The 24,075-nt window shown below is 41.0% G+C and overlaps 1 protein-coding gene across 1 annotated transcript in view; it reads right to left on the reverse strand.

Moving 5' to 3' along the window:
* The window catches only part of LOC136876896 (4-hydroxy-2-oxoglutarate aldolase, mitochondrial), a 281,174-nt gene that overhangs the window by 86,501 nt on the left and 170,598 nt on the right, over window positions 1-24,075 (reverse strand). Inside the window, exons 3-4 of the mRNA XM_068228481.1 lie at window positions 17,733-17,830; window positions 11,679-11,843 (exon numbers count right to left, since the gene is read on the reverse strand). Coding sequence (XP_068084582.1) covers window positions 11,679-11,843; window positions 17,733-17,830 — 263 coding nt within the window. The remainder of the gene's footprint in view (window positions 1-11,678; window positions 11,844-17,732; window positions 17,831-24,075) is intronic.

A 24,075-nucleotide genomic window follows, 5' to 3' on the forward strand; every position in this document is an offset into this window, starting at 1 on the left:
AAATAAATTACAATAAATTCCGTATATAAGGAAATCCTTCAGTCAATATTGAGCACATTGACCGTCATCTCTCGACGGGTTTAAGCTAGTTATTATTATCATTCAATTAACCTCTCCAAGACTAAAGATATATTAGTAGGTAAGAAACCTAAGAGAATTGAACGTCGGGTTGGGAATACAAAGCTAGAACATGTCGACCATGGATGGTAGTACAGTACAGTAAGTGAGATTGGTGCAGCAAAGCTAATGAAGTGAGTTCGCAGTTGCGATCAACAGTTTACTCTAAGAAAGAAGTCCATTACCTACCGGCCGAGTTGTCCCTGCGGTTAGGGGCGCGCATCTCTGAGCTTGCATCCGGGAGATAGTGGGTTCAAAACCCGCTGTCGGCAACCCTGAAAATGATTTTCTGTGGTTTCCCATTTTCACACCAGCTGGGGCTGTACCTTAATTAAGGCTATGGCCGTTTCCTTCCCATTCCTAGGCCTTTTGCATCCCTTCGTCGCCGTAAGACCTATCTGTGTCGGTGCGACGTGATAAAAATAGCAAAAAGAAAAAAGAAAGAATTTAAATGGGGTAATTTTCGGCTTGTCCGCCTCTGTGGTGTAGTGGTTAGCGTGATTAGCTGCCACCCCCGGAGGTCCGGGTTCGATTCCCGGCTCTGCCACGAAATTTGAAAAGTGGTACGAGGGCTGGAACGGGGTCCACTCAGCCTCGTAAGGTCAACTGAGTAGAGGTGGGTTCGATTCCCACCTCAGCCATCCTGGAAGTGGTTTTCCGTGGCTTCCCGCTTCTCCTCCAGGCGAATGCCGGGATGGTACCTAACTTAAGGCCTCGGCCGCTTCCTTCCCTCCTCCTTGCCTATCCCTTCCAATCTTCCCATCCCTCCACAAGGCCCCTGTTCAGCTTAGCAGGTGAGGCCGCCTGGGCGAGGTACTGGTCATTCTTCCCAGTTGTATCCCCGACCAAGAGTCTGAAGCTCCAGGACACTGCCCTTGAGGCGGTAGAGGTGAATCCGTGGGAAAAGCCGAACCTGGAGGGTAAACAGATGATGATGATGATGATGATGATGAATTTTCGGCTTGCTGTAACTTTGAAAGTAATGTCTTCGTCTGTTGAAATACGTCTTCACAAAATTATACACAGCGATGCTAATTTTCCTGACACGTGTATGTAAAGCTTGGGACTGGAGCTTTGTACTGAAAATGTTTTGCACAACACTGGCGGTTTTAAAGTTGTAGGAATTGCTGTAAGTCAGAGCATTTCCGTAAATAAAATCGGTGATTTCAAAACATTCTTCTCTTGTCACATGTCAGTATTTCCTTGTGCATATACATTTTCCTCTTTGTACTATTAATTAATTCTCTGTAGTTCATGGTGCTCGGGTCATGGTTATGAGACCCCACATAAAATAGTGCTATTTTTACCGCTAAAAGACACTGTTCGTGCACATATTTATACTCGGTAGTTTTAAGTAAATATCTCAGTGTAATCAGTGGAATTAACCGTGATGCATGTTACGCCTACCATACATGACATCAAACAGCTTAGTAATTTATCACATTATGAAATAACGCATGCAGTACCACAATCTGTAATAATGAAAAGTTATTTTTGGACCTTCATTCATGTTAATTAGTATAATCCTCTATGAATAGGCATTTATTTATTGTTTATGTAAGCCTATTTAATATAATTACGGGATGCTTACACCAGTATAAGCATTATTTTACAGCTAATCATGGTAATCTCCGTCTCTCAGTAATAGCCTTATTTTTAATTTATTAAATTTGATTCATTTTTAAACATCGTTTCGGTCACTTTGGACCAGGGCTAACATTTTTCAGACTTTCTGGATTTCCAGTGTTCCATCACTAAAAGTTGAGATTATACCAGAAGAATTCACTACTACTTTCAATCTGTAAATAGAAATTATGATAATATTTCCACCACTGAGAACGATGCATTGAGCTACCTCATCAATGGCAGAATAGTTGTCCCTGAGCAGGACATTGTATGGAACTCAGTGACAGAAAATTAAATTAAATGTGTAGTGTGCAATTTAAAAAGTTTTGATATTAACCACGCATGATATGTCGATTAACTTCATCAAGATTGTAATTCCGTAAATATTTACACCTCTCATTGTTATTATTTATAATTGATTACAAGATGAGGTTTTCTCCTGTAGCCTGAAATATGCTAAGGTAATCCCTGTTTTCAAACATGGCCTTTTAAACGACCCAAGTAGTTTGCTAGCAGTTTCATTTACTTCTGGTAACATTCTAGAGTAACATTCCAGTAACTTGTTTTGAATCTAATAGCCTCATAGTTTGGATATCGAAGGTAAATCAATTACTGAAGCAACAGAATCCCTCTTTCAGTATAAAATTTCACCTTTAGAAAACAAGGCAGTTGCCCAGGTCACCCTCTGTGATCTCAGCAAGATTGTATCTCCCAATCATTTTTAATTTCAAAACTGAACTACTATAGTGTCACGGATGAACATCTGAACCTTCTATTTTCTTACCTGAACAACCGAAGGAAGGTGGTTGAATTGGGAGGAGTTCGATCGACTGAATTTCGTATTTAATATGGAGTTCCACAAGGCTATGATATAGGTCCTTTTCTACTCGTAATTCTTGTGCAACATAGGGTCTAATGCCTGTCCAGTTTTGTATACAGATGGTACTACATTTTAAATAAGGCTAAAGGAGTAGATAAGCTCAATGTAGTATGTAAGCAAATATTTCACATGGCAGTTGAATGGTTCTCTACCAACAAGCTCTCCATAAATGATATGAACAATCAATGGCATTTCATTTTAAATAAAAATCAATGAAATCACTATAACCACCCAGTGAAACTATTAGGAATACATTTAGATTCAAACATGAACTCGAATTCTCACATAAATTTATGTTTCAAGTACACTATGAAGTGAACAACTACAGTAAACCGTAACAGTTGATCAGTGCTAAGCAGCAGAACATTACTCTCCCTAAAACGACCATAACACCGCTCCAATAACACTTAGAGCTGCTCCTGTCACTGAGAGCTATATGAGATAAATTTCCCCGTAAATATTCCGCAAATGAATATTTAGCATTCTTTTACAATATTCTTCAATACGGAATTTTATTGTAGGGAAACTGCAACAGGTGTTCTGAAGTATTACTGCTCCTAAAAGGCAATTATGTATTGTAAGAAAATCACAACAGCCCACAGCAGGCCTATTCTCGTTAATCTCTCTGTTATGACTGTTTTGAATGTATACATATAATACACCCGTTAAGGTATGTCAGTGTAAACCGTAAAAATAAGCACAGGAGTGATGTTCAGAAGTATAATACAAGGCCAGCTAACCAAGTCGATGTTCAGTACCTCGTTTTGGCTAAAAACGACGGGTTCAAGCCTTGTTATTGTTCAGCTGGGGATGTTTAATAAACTGCCATCAGATCCGAAAGAAGTACCATTCAGTTTATTCAGAAATAAGCTTAAGGAATGGTCACTCATGCATCCCTTTTAATCGTGCAAGAATACTTTGAAATTAAGGAATTTATGCCATGGATTGTGTTTCTTTTCTTTGTTTGCTATTTGTTTTACGTCGCACCGACACAGGTAGGTCTTATGGCGACGATGGGACAGGAAAGGCCTAGGAATGGGAAGGAAGCGGTCGTGGCCTTAATTAAGGTACAGTCCCAGCATTTTCCTGGTGTGAAAATGGGAAACCACGGAAAACCACCTTCAGGGCTGCCGACAGTGGGGTTCGAACCCACTATCTCCCGGATGCGAGCTCACAGCTGCGAGCTCCTAACCGCACGGCGGAGTGTGTTTCATTGAAACGAATAGGTCTGATGGAGAAACTGGAAGTCAGAGAGAGGAGAACTCTCAGGAAGATCTGAGGCCCGGGAAAAGAAGATGAAGAATTCCGTACACGGCGCAATTCCGAGCTCTACGAACATACTGCCTCCCAAAGTACCGGTACTGGCCAGTCGCCTGTTCAGCTTCTGGCAGAAAAAGAAGACTCGTACCGCTTGGCTGACAGAAACTGAGGACAATGAAGAACTGGGAATATCATATCTTCAAGGGAGACGGCCTGTATGACGTAGCCTGAAAGAAGTCCATGGATTTCAGGAAAAAGCCGGAAGAAAGGTACCTCCTGGACAGATGAAAGAAAGGAGTTACATCGGCAGAAAACGCGAGAATAATGGACAGAGATCAAAGTCCAACAGTTAAACAAGCGTGGTTCAAAGTAGGCACATTCGAATCAAGAAAAAGAAAAACTTATTTTATTCTTTTTTTGCTATTGGCTTTACGTCGCACCGACACTGATAGGTCTTATGGCGACGATGGGATAGGAAAGGCCTAGGAGTTGGAAGGAAGCAGCCGTGGCCTTAATTAAAGTACAGCCCCAGCATTTGGCTGGTGTGAAAATGGGAAACCACGGAAAACCAACTTCACGGCTGCTGACAGTGGGATTCGAACCCACTATCTCCCGGATGCAAGCTCACAGCCGCGCGCCTCTAACCGCACGGCCAACTCGCCCGGTATATTCTATTCTTAGTTTGTGTATGTTATGGTTTGGTTTGGTTTCACAATACTGTACATGTTGTATTGTTACGAATAGCACAACGTCTGATTTATTTCAGGATGACCCGATAAATGCACAAACACACGGATATATACACAAACAATTCTATTGAACCATGAATGGCCACGCTTACTAATCGCAGTCTCTTACAGCAGGACTCCAGCCGGGCAGTCTTTACCTGAAGGAAGCTATAAGCCTGAATGACAGTGCTTTCACTTGCGTTCAACAGTCCAATCACCCCACACAGCAACTGCGTCCAGACGAGTTTGTACACAGGGCTACTCGCCACACAACACACGATAATTTTTCCTTGGTTGAACTCCAAAGAAAGTCCAGTAATTCACAGAGTCAAACACAGTGAACAACTAAACAGTAACAGCTCAACAGTGCTAAACAGCAGGACAGTACTCCTCATAAAACACTGTTCCACATACACTCACGAGATATAACGTGCTCCTATTTTTTCTACTGTTCTACGAGATTCTACGTCTGCTACGGCTCGACATGCTGCTACTAACCTCTGTGTGTGTGCTCTCTTCGCCCGTCCAGCTGGTACTGTTCGCACTGCTGCCCTCCCTCCTTTCCTCCCCTATCACCTCGCTACGCAATGTGTACCTTCTGCTCTCGTCTTTTCTGGACGTTTCCATCGTAATATAAATAAGGCCTGCTCTGGGCTCTATCGGCGAGTTGGATGAAGAAGACGATTTGTGTGGAGGGAGGACTTTCTTTTATCTGCGCTAGCGGCTGGTCCGTGTGCAATGTTTTAAAATGGTGTTTGTTGTTCATGATTGAAGCTCAAGGACTGCTGGACGGGTGAGCGAACTTTGAATCTATATTCTCTTCTCATACTTAATTTTCTCTTTAAAACCGCTTTCCCTTATTCTACATGCCGTACTGGCTGCTAAAGACTGTTCACGCTACCAAATGTCACTAGTCAGAGCTGTGGCCATTGGTGTTTGTCATGGAACTACACTACGGTTTTTTCCAAATTTCGCTTTCTACTACGTATAAATCTCAGTGATATGAACCATTGGATACTAAAAGACTTGGTGAACAAATGCAAGAATAGGACTAACTGTATTGATATTAACGCCTAGCTTCTGTTCGAGTTTCATGATTATATTAAAACTTGTAGGTTCTATCTTTCCTAATCCCTGTTGCCAGCCTTAGGTACTGTTCTCTTCCTCGTCCTTTCTTTTTTCCCACGCTCCTGTCCTGGGGTTCTCTTTTCTTTTTTCTTTTGCGATTGTACAGTGGCCTATATGCTTGTTTGAAATTATTTTAACATTTTGTATTAATGGCTAATATCTGTTTAGCATTTGTAGGATACTCCTAATGAAAACTATTGTAAAATTTATCTCTTGTTTTGAGTCTAGCTGTTTTGGATAGAAAATTGTGTTATATAATGGTCGTCCCATTTATTTTAAAAATCCGAAGTATCTATTCTTGAAAATATTGTTACTCTCTTTAATCATATGTTCACATTCTTTGGCATGTAAAAATCGTTTTGGTATATGTTGTAATACATTATTATTACGAAAATGCAGTTCCTTCTCTTTCCCTGATTACTGTCACACGTATTTCCATGCCCCTTATTATCTGTACTTACCTCGGGTCCCTTTGAAAAAATGGACACAGTAAAATGCTTCCTTGTGGGCTCTGCTGAATCGCTTCACTTTGAATCTGAAATCTGAGCACTTGTTTTGAGTGATATACACATAGATTTTGTGAGGAACTCCAATCCTTTTCGTGGCATGCCATGCTTTGATGGACTGCTATTTGTTTATGTTACCACGTTAGTCGGACTAGTGTCCAAGTTCATAACTTGGTTGTGTTCTCTAATGATCCCTGATTATTTGCGTCTGTACTACAATTTTGGCTGTGTTTACTTTATTGATTTATTGATTTGCCATTTCCATACTGCTATATTTCGATTATTATCAGTGTACATTCAGCTTTACTGACACGATACCCAAAAGTGCAACGTTTCAGAGAGCTGCTACCGTTGCTGACTCAACGACGAACCTCAGTTCACAAAAGTACACAAGCACACAGCATTCTCATGCAGTACACAGTCTTCCATTTCGTACGCCGTCTTCATTCCAGTTATTCACTCGACACTCCAACGCAGCAACAACTACAACGCCTCGTTCATACCTCGGTGGGACATTAGCCTCAGCCCAGCCACCGAACCCCAACACACTGAGTCTCACACTGACTCCACTTCTGTGTCCAACACTGACTCCAACATTGAGACCCACAGTGACTCTAATACTGACTAACACTGACTCCGAGCCCAACACTGACTTCAACGCTGAGTCCCACAGTGACTCTAACACTGACTAACACTGACTCCGAGCCCAACACTGACTGAGTGTCCGCTGCTAGCCCCCTTTTTATAGCTCGGGTGATGTGTACCAAAATATTCGCCTCGTGGCTAGAGACGAAACATTCTCGTTGCATCTTCCAGAAACTAACAGGTAAATCAGCCCCCACCCTACAGGCTGTCTGGAAGATTTCCGGTCGTCTGACTCACGAACCCTTCCAGGAAGTACCTAAAAGGGCTACAACAAGGCTGGCCACTTGACAGTATGTAACAGAATGACTGACTAAATTCTGTTATACTCTGTCTTGGTGTAGAATGCAGTTCTTCGGACGACCTTGCACCATTTCTTCTTCTTCAGCTCCTTCTTCTACTTCTTCTTTCGAATAGACCACCTGAGAACCACGATGTTCAACTTTTCCGCTTAGAGAGGGACTTGATGTTTGGCCAGTACTCGCGCTTTCTCTGACTATGTTTCTCCCTTCTCTCCTTTGTCCAATGGGCGCCGTTTTCTTACAAGATGGTCTATCGCGAAACCTCCCTTGTTTGTTTATTGTTCTGAGATATAATCGGTTCCTGATGTCGTTTTCGGTACAAACTGAAACAAATCCATTGAGCAGATTCTGAAAGATTATTACACACAAAAAGTTAGTTTTCGAGAATGAAGCGCCCCCTTTGAATGCATGCTAGCTGCTTACGATGGGTTATCTTCATAATCTGCCCCAAGTCATCCTCTATTTCTCTCTTTGTGTTTCTTTTTCTCCACGGTTTTCCCAACATTCCCATGCTCCTAATTGCACACCGGCATTCTGGACACGTTTCTTGCCCATCGCTATCAGTGGCCACACCGTCCCATGGCTGAATGACCAACGTAGTGGGCTTCGTTTTAGAGGGATCTGGGTTCTATTCCCGAACGGGTCAGTGATTATAACCTTAAATATTTAATTTCCTCATCTCGGATACTGGGTGATTCTCCAGCATTCATGAAACTCACAACAATACCCACCACCACAATAACACTCAGTTTCCCATACCGCCGACTCTCTCTGGACGGTCTGCTTTAGCAGGCTAGCAATAGTCACATGACAGTCGCTTAAGTGCGGCCAGTGTCCAGTATTCGGGAGATAGTGGGTTCGAACCCCACTGTCGGCAGCCCTGAAGATGGTTTTCCGTGGTTTCCCATTTTCACACCAGGCAAATGCTGGGGCTGTACCTTAATTAAGGCCACCGCCGCTTCCTTCCCACTCCTAGCCCCTTCCTGTCCCATCGTCGCCATAAGGCCTGTCTGTGTCGGTGCGACGTAAAGCAACTTGCAATAGTCACATGATGTTATTATTAATAGTGACCGCACCATGTTAATTCCGACATTTAGTCCCATCCTTCTGAACCCTTTACATCTTGCTGTGTTAGCAGTGTTGAAGGTTACAAGGGCACGATATTACAACAAACTGCTATGTTTCTATATACAGTACATAGATCGTTAAATGCTAGGTAGCTCATTGGGCAGCAAGATTTTCTTTTTTACTCTCTCCGACCTCGAGTAAGCGTCTTCCCATGAAAAGCTCAGTACACCTAGATGTCGAGCAAATGTTCTTTGCCATGTGACCTCTCTGACATTTTGCCCTGGTGCAATCCATCTCACTTCTACCCATGGAATTCCGTTATTTCGCATACGCAGAATATGCCCAGCGAGTTGGAGATCCCTGAGTGCAACGATGTTATACTTACATGATTCACTCCTCAACCGTACCTCTTCATTGGTGACACAAAAATTGTTTTTGGTGTCTTACTCTAGATTTCACTTTTATTTAAGACTAGCTGATGTACCCGTGCTTCGCTACGGGATTCTCAGAAAGACTGTCTTTGTGGTTTTCCTACCTGAAGTCGTCAGAGGGAATGTAGTGATTAAAAGCAATGTTATATAAAATACTGGATCAAATTAATAAACCGCACATTTTCTCACTTTTAAGGAACAGTACTGCGGTGCCGATCTAACAGTCCAAAGTTTCAGTGCTGCAATGACCAGACCGCAGACAGCCGAGAACACTTATCTGCCATTATTCCGTCAAATATGCACACTGCTCATTCCAATCAGTGCCTCATAGTAGGAATTGAATAGCTCGAATGCTATGATAAACCAGTTTGTTACGTATCAGTAGTATCAGAAATTTATCTAACTCCCCACCTACTTCCCGCCAATTTTCAGGCAGGCTGTTATACTCGGTACGACCGGGTTCGTTGGCTGTGCGGTTAGGGGCGCATAGCTGTGAGCTTGGATCCGGGAGGTAGTGGGTTCGAACTCCACTGTCGACAGCCCTGAAGGTGGTTATCCGTGGTCTCCAATTTTCACACCAGGAAAATGCTGGGGATGTAACGTAATTAACGTAGGGGCTGTTTCCTTCCCACTCCTAGCCCTTTCGTATCCCACCGTCGCCATGATTCCTATCTGTGTCGACGCGACATAGAACAAATTTTTAAAAACTCGGTATACTGCAGTAATCCCATCTATCGGAGATGAATGGCAACAGAGACATAAAGCAAATCACAACAAACAATGATCAATGTCATGTTATTGTTGATCAACGTTATGAGCTTTCTGTATTGTAGGCCTTCACATTCACTTTTCTTTCGATTCTGTAATATAAGGCCGTCTTATAAAATTAATTATAGCGTAGACTGTAGTTCTTTATTTCCTGACTTTACATACCGATTTTCATTAAATTCTGTTTACCCATTTTCTCGTGAGGGCGCTGATATGGTCTTAGCAACAAAAATCCATATTCATGAATATCTCCGTTATCATAGCCGGTAAGGTCAAACTATATAAGACATAAATGATCGGAAATTGAATACTATGTAACTTTATTTATATAGTAGTTGTCAATAAGACCACCAATAACACAAATATTCGAGAATTAAATTTTGGGCCTTCCCCTAAACTACCTTTTCGCTCAGCGTGAATAAAGTTATTTATGGCCTAGATTGTAGCGACTTATTCCCCGACTTTGCATACTGATTTTATTTACGATTGGACAATTAATAACAAATATTTGAGAATTAAATTTTAGGCCTTCCCCTAAACTACCATTTCTCTCAGCGTGAATAAAATTATTTATGGCGTAGATTGTAGCGACTTATTTGCCGAATTTGCATACCTGTTTTAATTAAGATAGGACCACTAATAACGAATATTCGTGAATACAATTTTAGGCCTTCCCCTAAACTACCATTTCTTTCAGAGTGAATAAGATTATTTATAGTTTATATTGTAGCGACTTATTTTAGAACTTTACGTACCGGTTTTCATTAACATAGGACCACTAATAACATAAATATTTGAGAATTAAATTTTAGGCCTTCCCCTAAACTACCATTTCTCTCAGCGTGAATAAAATGATTTATAGCCTAGATTGTAGTGGCTCACCCCCCGACTTTACATACCGATTTTCATTAAATTCTCTTCAGCCGTTTTCTAGTGATGCGTGTACAGACAGACAGACAGACAGACAGACAGACAGACAGACAGAAATTACGGAAAAGTAAAAATTGCATTTCCTTGTTGCTGTGGACATGACCGATACAGAAATACCATTCTTTTCAAATTCTGAGCAATGTATAGACAAAACTCTTATTTTATATATACCGGTATAGATTCTGTGTTTGTCCATGGAGACATTTCTTCGACATCTCAGAGTAAAGAATACTTTATACAACTAAAGTAAGGATTACTTGATTCGTAAACTGGAAGAGATTCAAATGAGATTAATACGATTTGTTCCAGGTTGTTTCTGGAAAAAGAGTACTTTTACGAAAATGCTACGGACTTCGGGATGGGAAAACTTGGGACTAGCAGGACTCGACTAAGCGGGATGTTCCAAGCTGTCAGCGGAGAGATGGCATGGAATGACTGTAGTAGACGAATAAGACGATTTTAAAAGTAGGAAAACATCATAATATGAAGACAAAGTTTTACTTGACCTAAACCTCTAAAATTTATACGACCGGGCTTGTTGGCCCAGCGGTTAGGAGCGCGCAGCTGTGAGCTTGCATCCGGGAGATAGTGTGTTCGAACCCCACTGTCGGCAGCCCTGAAGATGGTTTTCTGTGGTTTCAGATTTTCACACCAGGCAAATGCTAGGGCTGTACCTTAATTAAGGCCATGACCGTTTCCTTCCCATTCCTAGGCCTTTCCTATCCCATCGTCGCCATAAGACCTATCTGTGTCGGTGCGACGTAAAACTAATAGCAAAAAACTAATAACACGCAGCTTGTAGGGCAGGAAAATCATTGTATTTCAAATTTAAATTGGAAACTTAAAATGTGTTTCAACAATACTGTATATGTGCTGGTGAAAAAAATAAAAACTCATGTAGAAAAAACTTGAAAACTTACGATGAATCCATCAAGAATGGTTGAATAGTTCATTCCTCGCAATGAAGGGGTGGACCGAAACAAGGATAATAGGATGATAAAATGTATTCCAAAAACATGGGTCCATTTATTTTATTACTGGAAGCAAGATATAATCAACTGGTGATCTTCCTACCTCTAACCAGAAATAGCCTTCCTTCGGGAACGATATATATTTAAATAAAAACAAATAGCAACAAATATTTTAATGACTTCCTGGGCTACAAGGAAAGGCCTCGTGGACCGCCATTTGGAAATATCCTTTTATATATAGTCTATCACTGAAAAGGGAATGTGAAAGAAAACTTTCGACCTTCCCATTTCCGGCGCCCCATAATGAAGGCGAATACTTACATCTCCGCCCGAGTCCTTGATGCCCACGATATTTGGATGCTCTGCGAGGTTTGACACGAGATTTGCAGGCAGATCTATCCCCGTGTTCGCCGGCATGTTGTACAGGATTACTGGTACTTTGCTCCCCTCGGCTACTCGTTCGTAGTGGTCCTTCAGCGCTGCCGTCTGAAAAGAAAAAACACATCGCCTGAATTACATTTTTGTTGTTTGGATCGTCAGTCCATAGACTGGTTTGATGCAGCTCTCCATGCCACCTTACCCTGGACTAACCGTTTCATTTTTACGTACCGGTAACTACTACACCCAACATCTACTCTAATCCATTTATCATATTCATACCTCGGTCTACCGCTATAGTTTTCACCGCCTGTATTTCCCTCAAAAGCTAAATGAACATCGTTGGGTGTCTTAGGATATGCCCTATCATTACTGTATGTATCTTGTTCTGGTAAAAATTTGCCAAATCGTTTTCCTCTTACCAATTCGATTCAGTATCTCTTCATTTGTGATTCGATCTACCCATCTCACCTTGAGCATTCTTCTGTAACCCCGTGTTCTAACCTCTTTCTTTTCGAACTACAACGTGTGACAATAACGTTCGGTGAATAGTCCTGTACTATCAACATAGATGAACAATGCAAGACAGTGACCTTACTGTCCTTCGAAATAGTCCCCTCCCATAACTATACACTGCTGAGATCGGCGATACATGTCCTAGAAATTTTGCAAGAAGGCTTCCTTTGAGGTGGTGTTCAAAAGCCTCGTCACGTTTTGTTGGATGTCAGGAATATCGTCAAATGTCTTTCCTTTCAAAGCGAGTTTGAGTTGTGGAGATAGGAAGAAGTCTGGAGGGGATTCCGGAGAACGCCATTCCATGCTTTGCCGTTTGGTTTCAGGGTCGTACCTGAGACACCAGGTTTCACCCTCAGTGACAATACAGCTCAAGAAATTTGGTGTCGCATCCGCCGTTTCGACATAATCCTGTGAAGCCTCTAAACGTGCCTGCTTCTGACCATCAGTCAAGTGATGTGGCACAAGACGAGAACACGTTTTCCTCTTCCCTAACTTCTGGGTAACGATTTTTCGCACGGATTCAGGGTTAATGTGCAGTTCATTCGCTATCATGCGCACAGTTATTGGCCGATCGTTCGTGATTAATGTCCTCACCTTCTCAATGTTTTCGTCACTGACGGCGGTCGCCAGTCTTCCGCTACGGGGTTTGTCAGAAACACTTCCCGGCCTCCTCGAAAACGGGCGAACCACTCGTACACACACTTCAAGGTCAGTACTTGATCTTCATAAAGACGTACCAGCATCGCATGCGTTTCTTTCGGTGTCTTGCCAAGCTTAAAACAAAACTGTACGTTGACCTTTTGGTCGTTCACGTTCCTGATCGCAGTTCAGAACCAACGAAATAAGCACGCATTGTATCAACCAGGTCTTACACGGCACACACACGATGCTCAACTGAACAACGTTGGAAGCAGGTGGTCAAAACCTGCTGCTACGCAGGTGCAGAGTTGTGTGTCGCCAGTGTTGCCAGATCGACCGTTCTGACTTCATTCACCAAATTTTATTGTCACAGGTTGTAGTTACCGTCCATGTTTCACTTCTATACAAAGAACGCCACGCTCTAGACGAAAGTCTTCAAAAACATTTTTCTAATTTCTGTATCAGTGTTCGAAGTGAGCAAATTTCTTTTCTTAAGAAACGCCTTCCTTGCTTATGCTAGTCTGCATTTTATGTCCTCCTTACTTCTGCCGTCGTTAGTTATTTATTTATTAGTTAGTTATTCATTTCCTAATCTAATATTTCCAGCATCACCTGACTTCATACGACTGCACTCCATTACATGTGTTTTGAATTTATTTATGTTCATCTTCGAACTCCTTCTCCAATACTGTGTCCATACCATTCAGCAATTTCTCTAGATCTTCTGCAGACTCAGATAGAATAACAATATCATCGGTAAATCTTAGAGTTTTGATTTCCTCTCTTTGGATTGTGATTCCTTTTCCAAATTCCATTTTCTTTATCACCTGTTCTACATAAACAGTGAAAAGGAAGTAGGAACTCTGCAGCCTTGCCTCACTCCTTTCTGCATTGCTGCTTATTTTTCATAACCTTCTATTCTTATCAATGCGGACTGGTTTCTGTTCAGATTGCAGATAATTCTTCTTTCTCGGTATCTGATCCCGATCATCTTCAGAATCTCAAATAGCTTGGTCCAACCAATAAGTAAACTGAATCACCTAATCTAAGTACGTTGATAACATCATGAGGACAATTTCCTGTAATGCTCCCATTAGTGATGTTACCAAATAATTTATTGAAAATAGTGCACACTTATTGCCTGATGCCATTTCTTGATGGATACAGTACTTTTGTATCCATGTCTTGGCACAAGCCAGAGTAAAGTGTAGCTTCCACGAAGTCCCAGTCTCATCCATGGCTGTAACAATATGGAAGCTGCTGGGGTATGGGTAGTGCTGAGTAATGACAGAGCACGACTAGTGCATCTGAGTGTTATGAAAGGTGTTGCTCATAGGGTGCTGCAATAGCACTTTCTGACCGAGTGAGGAAAGCAATGGCAAACTACCACACTCCTCGTCTTGCCTAGTACGCTGCCATTGGTTTTCACGGTTTCCTTATAACCGCATAACCTTTGGTAATGCTATTTCAGGATCCAACCAGCCTCTGGACTGATGACCTAACAGACAGACAGTGCACACTTCTTGTGTGTAAAATCAATCATTTCTAGAGATATATTTTTAGCATTGTTGTTGTGAAGTTCATCTCCATTTTTTGTTTCATTTCCAACTTTCCATGCAGATTTACTCATAACACCCCTTGGTGTTATTCGACAGGAGTAGGCTATGTGCCGGCAATGGGTTTCACCCTCTCCCTGCCTCATTATCATCACCACCCCGCATCCAGGTGCACAGTCACCCATGGCGTCAAGTAGAAAGACCTACACCAGGCGAGCCGAACATGTCGTCGTCGGAAAATTCTGGCATCAAAATGCTTACGAAAAATGAATGAATTAATTAATTAAATACATAATGTGTTAAATCTATTGTGGCTGCTTCATACCGGAGGACTTTCAACATTTGAAGTGTACTTCCTCTAACACCGCTCAACATCTGAGGATACTTCCATACGATCATCATCGACGTCACTTCATAATTTATAGTTGGCCATTACGACAAAATATACCATATAGAAATACGTTAAAGTAGGCTACATGACTAAGGTTACAGAGGAAATACGAGGGTTGGAACTTTAACAGTGGCAACTATTTAATTACAACTGACACAGAAATCCTCTCCTTTGCGCTCATAGCGTTCCAAGTTGTTCCGATCAGCGTCGTATCGTAACCATTTCTGCATTTCCGTCAAATCACGCGGAACCCATCGTGATGCAATTTCTCTCATGATCAGGCGTTCCTTCAGAATTTGAAGCACAGTCGTATGCGCTAATCCTGTGTCCCGGACCAGCTCACGAATAGTATGGCGTCGATCAGTACCCAGTAACGAGGCAAGAGCTAACACTAGAACGATGTCTGTCACATCTCGGCGTCCGTCGTTGAAGGCTTTTATCCACCGTACCACTGTTCTGTAAGGAAATGCAGATTCCCCACAAGCCTCTTGAAGACCTTGATGACATTCTGTCGTGCTGTAGGACCTCTGACATATACAATCCTTATCCAACTCCGTTGTTCCTGTTTCGAAAACATCGTGACAACACTATAATACCTTAGACCGCCAGCTAACACGAGACTTTGTTCCTCTCGCCAATTCGCATGCACGTTATGTGAGAAAGGAGAATTCTTGTGCCCTGAAGTAAGGAAGTTTTTTAACTAACGTGTGCAACGAGCTAGAACGACCCTACGAACTACCCCACAATCAGCTGATCGTGGTGTTGGCCTCCGCCGTAACATGAATGAAGAGGCACTGTTCGTACTATAGTATTAATGCTCTAAAATTTCGGGTAACGGTCTTTAATTTTACATCTGTGATTCAATAATGCGTAATGTCATTCGACAGCCATGTCCCCCCTGCTCATTGGCCGCCGATAACATGGCGAACATTTGTTCAATCAGCTTCAGCCAGGCAGCGCTTCCGTATCTCTATATTATTCTAGCTCATTGAACGTGAGCTATCAGCACTGCCTTCGTGATGTACAGGCCGTACTGTACCTCCGATGACGTCACACAAAGAGGCGAACTGTTTCCTTTGTCCGACCCGTGTAATGCAAGGTCATGATGCGTCTCTACTTTTTGTAATTGTAAAATATTTACAAATCTTGTGTTAATATTACAGGTGAGATCACTAAAACCTGTAATCGCATCATAAGTCGTAATTCAGGTCTATGTAATGCTGGGAGAAGTAGTTTTGAAGTGCGATCTACCCGGTCAAAACTTCAGTGTTGTACTCGTCAATGTCAAAAGGCAAAGGCACCTCCGTACAGGCCATGAAGGCCCTTGGAGGGGTGGAAGGTAAAGGCTTCCACCATTGTTAACCGCGGCACGTGATGGGGTAGAGTGATTAGCTGTACGCCCGGCCGCCTTTGTCCCCAGGAATTAACCTGGTACTCATTTTTGGTGTAGGCTGAGTGAACCTCAGGGCCATATGCACCTCCGGAAGTGGAAATCTCGTTTCTTAAATTTTACGACTTCCTGGCGGGATTCGAACCCACGTCCTTCCGGGTGAACCGAGCACGCCTTTACCGCCTCGGTCAGCCAGCCCCTTACTCATCAATGTATCCAACAAATAATTATTATGCATTAATACAAATATGGAGACAACAAACGTGCAATAATAAACTTTACTTTCATACCTCTAGATGGCCATAAATACAGTAGCTTTCTTGGTTTTTGTTGTTGTTGTTGTTGTTGACACTTCTGGCACTATCCTTCGAAGTCTTTCTTGAGATCCCTTCTTCTATACAAACATCTGTGTCATTTTTTGTTCAGGAATAGCCCATGTTTTCCCAAATATCAATGCACTGATCAGCTAGATCTATTAGTTACTTCCCACATTCACGGAAACTGCCGATGGATGGTTTTTACGCGCATTAATTTTGGGGAGAAAAGGCAGCGCGTACTCAACATTACGAACCCAAGAAATAACCATATGTAGGTTCCATTGGTTACTGTCCACGTTTATACTTGTTCTGTATTAACAATAAGACGCTCTGCTGTAAATCTGTGAAACAAGAGGTCAAAAGCAGAACTTATCATCAGCTCTGGAAACTGACTGAAACATACTCCTTTATTCTTCGTAACAGGTATTTGTTCGGTTGGGATTTTCGTTTTTCATAAAGGTAACCTGCTCCCATACGAAGAAAATGAAAATATTAATGTCTATTAACCTGTATAGTTGTATTTTCGCCGTGGTACGCACAAGTTCTTAGCATTGCGGCAAATGCGTACTTTCACACACTGTATTCATATTTGTAGTACATTATATTTCTGCAAAAACATGTTATGAGATAACAATTAAATGAATAAATTACACGAGAAGTATTACGTCCCTTGAACTTACGTTACTCACCACGTGAAGATGCCATGAGGTCTCATTATCTTAATAACAGCTGTTTACGTAAATCCTGATTTGATAAATTTAAAGAAAAAATGCAATATACTTAAATATAAATTTTTGTCTCTCTAAGGTCACAATTATCCTAAGAATACCCCCAATCGTTATGGATTACATCCACAAGTACAATTCGTAACATTCGTTTAGCTCGCCTCAATTGATGAGCTGATTGGCTTGGCGCGCTTTCTACAGTACGGCCTGTATATTACGAAGGCAGTGCTATCAGCGGCATTATGAGGTTCCGTTGCATGGCGTCTCTGGAGCAGTGTTGCCACTGTTAAAGTTCCAACCTTCGTACTTATTGTTGTTTCAGATAGTCTACCAATGTGAAGTGTGTACCTGCTAACGATTTCTCAAACTTTGAAGGGAGCCCTTCAGCTGCAGTTTACCTACATCTATTGTAAGGCATGAAATAGTTCCGTTTCTATAGCAACTTTTATACGTAGAAACTTACCGTCATGCTGGTCTTGTAATAACTGGGATTGATGACCAACACTGCATCCGCCCCCGCGTCAGCCATTTGGTTAGTTAGCTCAACAGTGCTTCGAGTGGCTGCAACAGAGAAGTACGACAAGTTTGATTCTCATGAAAACTTTAAAGAGAAAAATTTGTTCTTTAGAAGTTAACTTACTCCTGCATAAGCCTGTAATACTTCGACATTATATTTATTTATTTAATTAATTTATGACTTTCCGTACATGGCGGGGCTCGAGCTATGAAGCCTGCTAGTATGCCAAAACCATATATTTATACACCTGTATAAACATAATATAGGCCTTCTGACCCCAGCAGGGCAGGTTCGATCCTGGCTCAGTCAGGTGCTCAAATACGTCAGCCTTGTGTCGGTAGAACTGCCATGTAAAAAAACTCCTGCGCGACTAAATTTTGGCACCTCGGTGTCTCCGAAAATCGTAAACAAGTAGTTAGTAGGACGTTAAGCCAATAACATTAGGCCCATTAAACATAACATACTGAGCATTATAATCACTTAAAATTTAAATTAAATTTAATATAATCATGACGAATATAAGAAGAAGTGTGAGGACTCCTCGAGTTCAAGCGCGCCCCACCAGGCAGCGCTAGAGTGAGCAAGTTCCACAGTACCGATCACCTGGTCTTACGAATAATGCCAGAGGAAACGTATTACTCCGTAACTGGTAAGTATATACAGTGTCTTTTAAAAAAAACAATGAGAAATTATAATTAAAATACCATGACAGGGTACAATGGAAAAAAATCATACACGGAAATAAGAGCTATGGCCATCATCACATGTTGCGGAAAGCACAGGTTCCTGGAGTGTACATGTACAGATAATTGGCATATAACTCCCATCATATTAAAACAAACACCCATGAACTATTTAAAGGCAATGAAATGTCGTATGGCTTTTAGTGCCGGGATATCCCAGGACGGGTTCGGCTCGCCAGGTGCAGGTCTTTGTATTCGACACCCGTAGGCGACCTGCGCGTCGTGATGAGGATGAAATCACGATGAAGACAACACATACACTCAGCCCCGTGCCATTGGAATCAACCAATTAAGGTTAAAATCCCCGACCCGGCCGGGAATCGAACCCGGGACCCTCTGAACCGAAGGCCAGTACGCTGACCGTTCAGCCAACGAGTCGAACTTTAAAGGCAATACTTCTATTCATCTCTATAATTATGTGCGTATGTATTTCTAACCTGCTTCTCCTGCAAATTAATCCTCGATTTGGCTGAGTTGAGACTGGATCTAGCTCAAATTAAATTTCGATTAGCACTTTTTAGGCGCCTTTTGAGCGATAATATTGTTATTTTTGCATCGGAAAGTACACTAAAATGACCCAAATTTTGATCAACATTAGTGTGACCTTTTAATTCCGCTAGTGTATCTTTTCTCGTTTCTTTTACACCTGTGCTGCTTTGACTCACCAAAGTGTCTGCATTCACCAACAGCTGACACTGCCATCTCTTCTGTCTCCATTATCTCCGCTGATGACGTCTTATGCTCGGCCACTGCAGTTCCCTTCTTCGCCGCCCATTTCCAACTTCAGCAGTTTCTCCTGTCCAAGTTCATGACCATTTCCTGTATGCTGTAACCAAACACTTCCCTACTATCTTCGCTCGCAGACCCTGTGCTCTCGCCTTCCACAAATGCCACTTTAAAGTTTACACCTGCTTCCTCTCAACCCTTGTCTACTATCTCTGCCTTCAAATATATGTTTGAGCCTTTCAGATTCACTGCATTTCTTAATAATATGTCCGCCATCAGGGTTGAAATCAATCTCATTTTTACCAGCCTATTCCCATTATTCCTTCCTAATCCATACAAATCATCAATATCTACTCCAGAAAAGTTAATTTTCATCTTATTTGCAATTATATCTACCACTTTCAGCACCAACTCCACTTTCGATTATTTTTTATATTCTGGTACTCCATACATGAAAACATTATTTCTTGTTGACTCCTGCACCGCCAGCCTTGTTCTTTCTTCATTTCTGCTAATTCCTCTCCCGATGCACCCACCTTCTCTCTCAAACTTCCCACTTCCTCTTCTAAGTCAGCTATCTTATCTTTTATCCCACCAATTTCTTCTTTCATAAAACATCTTTAGGTCCTTCATCTCTCTTATTTGCGTGGATCGGTGTTACTGCAACATTTCTTTAATCTCTTCTCTCTTACTTGCTTCCTTTACCACTCTTTTTATTTATTCCAATTCCTCCAATCCAAATGGTCCCGAAATGGGACCTGGGTTCTTCTCTATTCCTCCCACCACTAACAACGTTGCTATCACCACCGCACTCAACATGATTTCTAGCAGCCCCTTAGTGCTGCTAGTACCTGTCCCTCCTTCCACTCCACACTTCCTCCAGCACCACCTTGCTCCTTGCCAACACCATATTCTTATCCTGTACTGCTGGTTTCTACTGACACGTCTGCACTGTACGCTGTCTCGCTTGCGACTACACGGCCAACTCGCTCGGTATCTTCTTTATTCGAAGTGACGGACCCATTTTACGTTTTGCCTCTGATTCGTGTTAATACAGGATGGCTGCCCAGATGCACTTCCTCTTAAAACTATAATTACCACCACTACCACTGTGCGGTAGACTTTAGATGTAATGAAATTTTCTTATCGCAGAGGACTCCAGTAACTTCAGCACTGACTCTGACTCGCTGTACCTCCAATGCTCTAATATCGTTGGGGTCGGAAAAGAACAAGAGCTGACCGAGGTTAGATAGGATAGGTGGAAGTGAGGAGCCTGGCACAGGTAAAAACAAACATTTTGTATTCTAGAACCTGTTTCATAATTCTTTTAAAACTTAAAAGCATTACGTTTTCATATACAAGTGAAATTTCGAGATCTCTGATTCAGGTATTACATCATAGCAGACGTGTCCTGTAAGTAGTTCTAACCGCGAGCCGCTCGATAGACTTAGTGGCGCTGTCTCGCAGCGCCTCCTAGAGAACAAGGCCTGGCAATACGAATGAGAGAAGCTGATGACGTACGTCGAACTGGGCCCACGCCCGTAACTCAGTTAGCTTGTTGCCGCTTGGTGTATTTGGACGCGTTTCCCTGTTATGTGTGTTTTCATCGATTATATTAATCTTAATCGAATCTTGTGTGTTAACACTCGCTTAATATTCCTATTAGTGTAAGTTCAGTGAAGGGTGTTAGTACTTATAAATTGTTAATATTAATAAATTGTGTCTAAAATGCTGGTATGGCCACCACGTGAGGTTAGAATTGAGCTTATTTTTAATTGTGTGTTGTTGTGAATTGCGATTTTTCAAATTTTGAAAAACGATGCCTCAGAAATGCAGTGTTCCAAATTGTAAGGGCAATTATCGCACTGGCCCTAAAGAGAATGTTTTCTCATTTTCAAATGACGACTCGAAGAGAGCTAAGAGGTTAAGAGCTGTTCGCCGTGATGATTTCGTTCCTTCCAAAAATGCAAAGGTATGTCTTAGTTATTAGTATATCGTATCTGATTTCAATCATTCAATGACTTAAGTTGTGGGATGGTCCTTGAAATGGAGCCCTGTGTTGTAGGTGTGCGAGCTCCATTTCAAAACTCATGAGGTTGAATGGACGACCAGCATGTATGATGAGAGAAATGGGAAATTATTGACTGCACCTTTATCTCATGCAAGGCTTGTGAAAGGTTTGTGGATAGGTCTCTTATATCTTTGCTATTTATAAATGAAATAGTAGATTTTTTCGGGGTGATTTATATCTTACTGATTTAAGCATTTGCTGTATTGAATTTACCAGTTATTACATTTAGTTTGGGATGTGCTGAGTATTCACCTTACTTTATAGGACTACTGTTGTGGGTATAGTGATATTCTTGGAAAAATTATCGGGCCTAAATTATGAAGGCATATAAGGTATTGGCTTTCAAGTATTCCTTCTTAGCTGAACCCTTAACTGCAAGTGAGGCAGTTATATTTATTATATCGCATGAGGGATTATACCTTAGTGTGGGTTAATATCTTTAGTTCAGGCTAGACAGCAATGTTATTGTGTTTATTTCATTTATGTTAGGTTCTGTACAATTATTGTAAATTACATTCACTCAATGATTTTCTGTCTCCTTGTGTGCTATTCATTTTATATTAAAATCAACCAGATATATCTAAGACATGACATGGTCCTGTGAAGTAGGTGGTGCCATGCATTAATAGACGAGCGCATTTATATCTAGGTGAATACATTCTAACTTGGTCTAAACGTTTTAGGAGCTGTTCCTTCTCAGTTTCCAAACTGCCCAGAGTACTTGTCTGATACCACATCTGCCCACCGAGAAGCTCCAGATGATAGGCGTTGTCGAGTAGACAATGAAAGTTTGACCAAGACTCTTGTTCAAAGTTTAGAGACCTATAAAGCTCATGTCAGTACTGTTTCTTTCAAGAACTTCAGGAATTTAAAAAAAAGTTCAACATCTCTAAAAGAAGACTGGAACTGCATTGAAAAGGAACAGTGTGTTTACTTCGTTTTAATCAAGAATGAGCCTATCCCACATCTATCCCACACTGATAGTAGTGAATACAGTATTTTCTAAACTAGAAACACTTGCATTTATACTGGTGTGTTGTTATTTGCTAGCTTTGTGTCTCATGGTAGGCAATTTAGGTCCTACAAGATTTTTCACTTCTTGTGTTAATATGAAGTATTATTAAATGCATATTACAACACAAAATTGATTATAACTTCATCTCATATACTTCATAGGGCACTTTTACTACTTATGATAAACAAGTAATACTGTCTACTGAATCTCTTTGCCTTTGTTGATTTAAGAACAGCAATATTTTTGTTTGAATTGGTAAGAAGTGTTTGAGTACCTGTGGCAACACAAGTGCTCCATCACTCAAAACTGTGGTAATTGTGCTACTTGTTCTGCAACAATTGTCATCCAATACAAGAATTGCTTATGCTGGGGTGGGTTTGATGGTTCCAGAGATTCCTACCTGGTATGGGTGTGGTATTATTGAACTTGTGGTATGCTTGTGGAATAATAAATTTGCAATTTCTTTGCAATCATTTAAGAAAGGGCTAGGAAAACAACTGATAGGGAATCTGCCACCTGGGTGACTGCCCTAAATGCAGATCAGTAGTGACTGACTGATACTTGAGTATGTATCAAATCAATCACTACTTATCTGCATTTAGGGCAGTCACCCAGGTAGCAGATTCCTTAAACTATTCATTTTATATTAAAATCAACCAGATACTGTATATCTAAGACATGACATGGTCCTATGAAGTAAGTGGTGCCATGAATTAATAGACGAGAGCATTTTTATCTAGGTGAATGTAAGCTGAGGGGGTTGTATTTTAATTTTGTACATGCCATATTATTTATTATGTTGATAATGTGACAATATTTAGAAGTTTATTGAGCTATTCTTTAATTATTTGGGCAACAAGATCTCTGTATCTACAGTATGTACTTCTTAACACATTGCCAAATTTAGTAGATGTGTTTTCCATAGTAATTTCTTTAGAAGAGAACACAGTAATAACACAAGAGCACTTTTATTTTATCATGTTTATTGCCAGGTGTCAAATTTTCAGGGAGTGATGTTACATTTGAGAGGGCACCTTTTATGTTAAACAGGTATTTTGCCATTTAACAAATATGATTCCTTACCTTGGTGGCACATATCCTACAAAATTATTAACCCTCCTTTTCTTTTGTCTGTGGTAAGCTGAGGCTTTCTCATTTTTTGAGTACATTACTATTATTAATTACTCATTTGATGAACCTCTATGAATTCCACTGAAAGGGAATGTGTAAACTCTGAATTCACGGTTAATCACTGTAAGCTCCTTCAGTAGTAAACATTCCTGTTTGAGTAATTGTGAATTCAATTATGAATTTCCTCTTCCAGCATTATGCCTATTCACACTTTGGTTATGAATTTTGTCTTGGAGAAAGTACTCCTTCCAGCTTTTGTTACTGCATGTAATGAATGTAACATGCATCTGTGAAAAATTGGGGATTGATTACTTAATTGATCTCATGTGTGTCATATCTATACAATGCAGCTGGTTCATAAAGCATGAAATGACTAGTTCAGTGTGTGTTCTGCTACATTTTTATGAATTTAATGGCAGAGATGCAAGTTCTTAATATGGTTTCTTAGGATTTTAACAAGTAATGTTCAAAGAGATTTCCTTTTATATTTTCTTATATCATGTTCACCTCATGTCCATTTCAATTTTAAGCAACCTGGTGAAGTTAAATTGAGAACAATTTCAGAAAATGTCTGGGTGAAGGTCAGTTCAAATGTTATCAGAA

The sequence above is a fragment of the Anabrus simplex genome, chromosome 7 (assembly GCF_040414725.1).
Source record: "Anabrus simplex isolate iqAnaSimp1 chromosome 7, ASM4041472v1, whole genome shotgun sequence".
NCBI lineage: Eukaryota > Metazoa > Arthropoda > Insecta > Orthoptera > Tettigoniidae > Anabrus > Anabrus simplex.